The sequence below is a fragment of the Acyrthosiphon pisum genome, chromosome X (assembly GCF_005508785.2).
Source record: "Acyrthosiphon pisum isolate AL4f chromosome X, pea_aphid_22Mar2018_4r6ur, whole genome shotgun sequence".
Lineage (NCBI taxonomy): Eukaryota > Metazoa > Arthropoda > Insecta > Hemiptera > Aphididae > Acyrthosiphon > Acyrthosiphon pisum.
The window spans coordinates 35,402,618-35,406,454 of record NC_042493.1 but is presented as its reverse complement, the minus strand read 5'-3'; the positions used below and the strand labels follow the sequence as shown (position 1 = coordinate 35,406,454).

Below are 3,837 nucleotides of genomic sequence, written 5' to 3'. Positions count from 1 at the left end.
AGCTGATGGGTGAAGTGTTTACCTATGATCTGAAGTCCGAACAATGAAACTGTTTCCGTAACACTGACATGATGTTATACCCGTATTGAAAAACCGTTTCCGCTTAATTGGTAGGGTATTCTGCGCGGGGTCAGGTTGTTTCCACTGATTACTTTTATCATAGATTTCGTATGCCACGCCCCCCTGGAGGCCGTGTTCAAGGCTACAATCGCCCGATTCGGCCAATTCACAGAGTTTCATACCCCTGGTATAATATAAAGTGTACAATATTATTGTCGCAGATTTGAAACAATTTAAATGTTCGAGATTTGACATCTTTCACCAGCTCAATAGTGTCCCGGTAGGTTAGGCTTGTTGATAGGTAGGTAGGGGTAGCGAGATCGAATCCCGGATCGATGGTTGAAAATTGTGATAATTTGTGCAAGAATTTGTATAAAGTCCCGCGTATCTTTTGGATTTTTTCACAGAATTATTTATAATATTAAGTAGTGAAATCTGCGATTAGCATTTAAATTATAGAAATGCATTCCCTAACGCTTAACATAGATATCACGTAGTAGTTACATTGTGACGGTACTTCTATATACTTTTTGAGACATCACACAGATGAACTTCACAAAACTGGGCGTTAAGCGTCTGTGCGTTGTCTCAGAGTGGTCACTGAGAAAAAATTATAAACTTCTCATTTCACAGTGCGACTGTTATGTGATAGACAAGCCCGGATTAAGGGGGGGCCATGGCCCCCAGGCCTCGGTAATTGGAATTTATTTAGGGGCCTCAGATTTGTCTATTATTTTTTTCGTTATAGGATATACATAGCATAAATCACCTAAAAAAAAATCGATGATAAAATGATAAATCTGCTGAGTGCTGACATCGTTATTTTTAACTACCTATGTCAAAATATACCACTAAAGTGTATAATGTGTATATTACCTACCCGCATATTGCTACACATTTTATCAGTTATCGTTTGCCGTCGACCATCACACATCAATCGAACGGGAAAAATCTATTTTTATACACCAGTACACAACAACACAACACGTTATTATGATAACAACAAATTTGTTGTCTTCTGTTATCGTTATTCGTTTTGTCTTTTGTTTGAATATAATATTGTTTAATGTGTTAATTTTTGGACCTTCATTCTTTCTTCATATTTTAAAAATGAAAAGACATTTTGAAAGTGGTTGCTCTAAAAGAAAAAGAAAAGAAAAAAAACAACTTGAAGTAAATAAGTACAGAGGGTTAATGAGCAATTATGTTTTAAATTCAGGTAAATAATTTTATTTTTGTATATTGGTGTGAAAAGTCATAATGTAATTTAATAATAATACTACGAAAATATAAATTTCATGTTTCATGTAAAAAAGAAAAAATACTGTTTAGCTTACGCACAGATTTTTAAATGTTTTATTGGTTTTTAAAGAATTATTATTTATTATTGATGATGTCTTACATGTTATATTAACTTAGATATATTGTTTTATATTTATTTTAGGTATTGACAACCAAGTTCAAGGTGTGTCTGTACACAGTGAAACAGTTGTAACTGAACAAGATAAAATTACTAATAATACTAGTCAACCAAACCAATATAATTTAACGTTTATTGAAAATGTTCAAGGTGATATTCATTGGTGCAAATAGGTGTGGGCTTGGGGGGACTTAGTCCCTCCACATTTCTGCCAAGTCCCCCCAGTTCAAAAGCTAATAATTAGTACTGATCATATACAATTTTTAGAAGATATTATAGGAGGGGCTTTAGTCCCCCCAAAATAATTTGTCTATTTGCGCCTATGGTGATATTACTTAGCAATAAGTTGTTATACTTTAATAAAATATATTGATTTATTTTACTGTAGATATAGAACTTAGGATGACAAATATTTCTGATGTGGATTCTGACATGGTATTTGACAAGTATAAAATTAGTGATCCATACTACTGGCCTCAAAAAATTACTGACAGTTTCAGAGAACTTTGTATTCAAAAAGGACCTGAGTGTTTTCAAAATAAGAATGATGATTTCAAACACTCTGCTCGTATACACGGTATTTTATTTATATTATATAGTTTTATTTATCAAATAATAATTACAATTATTTTATTTTTGTATACTTAGATCACAAAAGGTTTTTTACGGCTTCCATGTTTAAACGAACTCTACCCAATGGAGAAATTGGTCATCGAAAGTGGGTAATGTACTCAATTAAACAAGGATCCATTTATTGTTTTGTGTGTAAATTGTTTTCAAGTAATTTCAATAGTCCTTTTGTTAGCAAAGGATTTGATAAATGGAAGAAACCTGAGAAAATATCAGAACATGAAAACAGTATTGATCATAGAAATGCATTTACAAAATGGTTATTACGTTTGAATTCTAATCATTCAATAAATAAAGTAATGGAACAAATAATATCAACTGAGACAAAATACTGGAATGATATTGTGATTCGTGTGATTTCTGTAATTAAATTTCTTACATCTAGAGGTTTATCATTAAGAGGTGATAATGAAGTATTTGGTGTTACTAACAATGGCAATTTTCTCGGTATATTGGAACTTATTTCTGAATTCGATCCATTTTTATAATCACACATAGAAAGGCACGGTAATAAAGGAAAAGGACATCCTTCGTATCTTTCTAAGACCATTTGCAATGAAATAATAATTTTATTACAAAATAATGTTATTAATTTTATATTAGCCCAAATAAAAGAAGCAAAATATTTTTCTGTTATCATGGATTCCACTCCAGACCAATCAAAAGTAGATCAGATGGCACTTGTGATTCGGTACTGCACATCGTCAAGTGTTCATGAAAGATTAGTTCAATTAAGTCCTATCAAAAGTCATACAGGTGAATCAATATTTGTTCTTTTAGAAGAATTTCTTGAAAAAGCTGAACTTAATATAGTAAATTGTCGCGGGCAGTCGTACGATAATGCCTCCAACATGAGTGGGAAATATAAAGGATTACAAGCTCATGTAAAAAATAAATGTGATTTGGCTGTTTATATACCCTGCACGGCTCACTCCCTGAATCTTGTTGGTGTTCATAGTGTTGATTGTTGTATAGAAGCAGTCAGTTTTTTTGGATTTCTACAATGTATATTCAATATTTTTAGTGGATCTACTCATAGATGGGACATTTTGACCAATACTTTAGATAAAAATGTGAAAGGCCGATTACTTGTACTGAAATCCCTTAGTCAAACTAGATGGTCCTGTCACTCGGATTCTTGTCAAGCACTTACTCATAATTACATAAAAATAATAAAAGCTTTAAAATGTATTAGTGAAAATAATAGTGAAAATGGAGACTCAAAAAGGGATGCTAAAATGCTTTTAAAACAAATTAAAAAAAAAGAAACTGCATATCTTTCTTTTTTATGGAATGATATATTGAATAGGTCTAACAAGACATCTATACATCTGCAAGACAGTTCTTGTGACCCGTTGAAAGCGTTGAATTTACTGAAATCGTTGAAAAATTACATTTTAAAATTACTAAACAGTAGTGTAGTTTATGAAAGTAAAGTTATTGAACTTGGTCCAGAAATCAATAGTCTTTACCATGATGAAAGAAGAAGAACATCAAAAAAAAATGTCAGTGGTTCAAATAATACTGTGTTGCAAGGTGGTGTTAAATTTAGAATTGAAACCCACAACATAATCATTGATAAATTTTGTTCAGAATTAGACCGACGAATTGAAGCCTACAAGTTTGTTTCAGACAATTTTTTATTTGTTACAATGTTGTGTGTTCCAATTGTTGACAAATTAATGAAGACAATAATATTGAACAAAGTATTGAAAACTTTATACTGA

General features: G+C 31.6%; 2 protein-coding genes across 2 annotated transcripts; both read left to right on the top strand.

The window, feature by feature from the left end:
- The first annotated feature begins 1,170 nt into the window (after positions 1-1,170).
- Positions 1,171-2,598, top strand: LOC100569496 (zinc finger MYM-type protein 5-like). The gene is made up of 4 exons (XM_008180507.1): positions 1,171-1,279; positions 1,505-1,630; positions 1,869-2,057; positions 2,129-2,598. Exons 1-4 carry the CDS (start codon positions 1,171-1,173, stop codon positions 2,596-2,598), a joined length of 894 nt encoding a protein of 297 aa, XP_008178729.1.
- Positions 2,599-2,748: 150 nt separating this feature from the next.
- On the top strand, positions 2,749-3,837 carry LOC103307686 (zinc finger MYM-type protein 1-like). The gene has a single exon (XM_008180514.1). It carries the CDS (start codon positions 2,749-2,751, stop codon positions 3,835-3,837), a length of 1,089 nt encoding a protein of 362 aa, XP_008178736.1.

Coding starts and splice junctions, on each gene's coding strand:
- LOC103307686 (XM_008180514.1), top strand. CDS start 2,749: ATGGATTCCACTCCAGACCAATCAAAAGTAGATCAGATGGCACTTGTG.
- LOC100569496 (XM_008180507.1), top strand. CDS start 1,171: ATGAAAAGACATTTTGAAAGTGGTTGCTCTAAAAGAAAAAGAAAAGAA. Junction 1,631..1,868: donor GTTTATTGAAAATGTTCAAG/GTGATATTCATT, acceptor ATTTTACTGTAG/ATATAGAACTTAGGATGACA. Junction 2,058..2,128: donor ACACTCTGCTCGTATACACG/GTATTTTATTTA, acceptor TTGTATACTTAG/ATCACAAAAGGTTTTTTACG.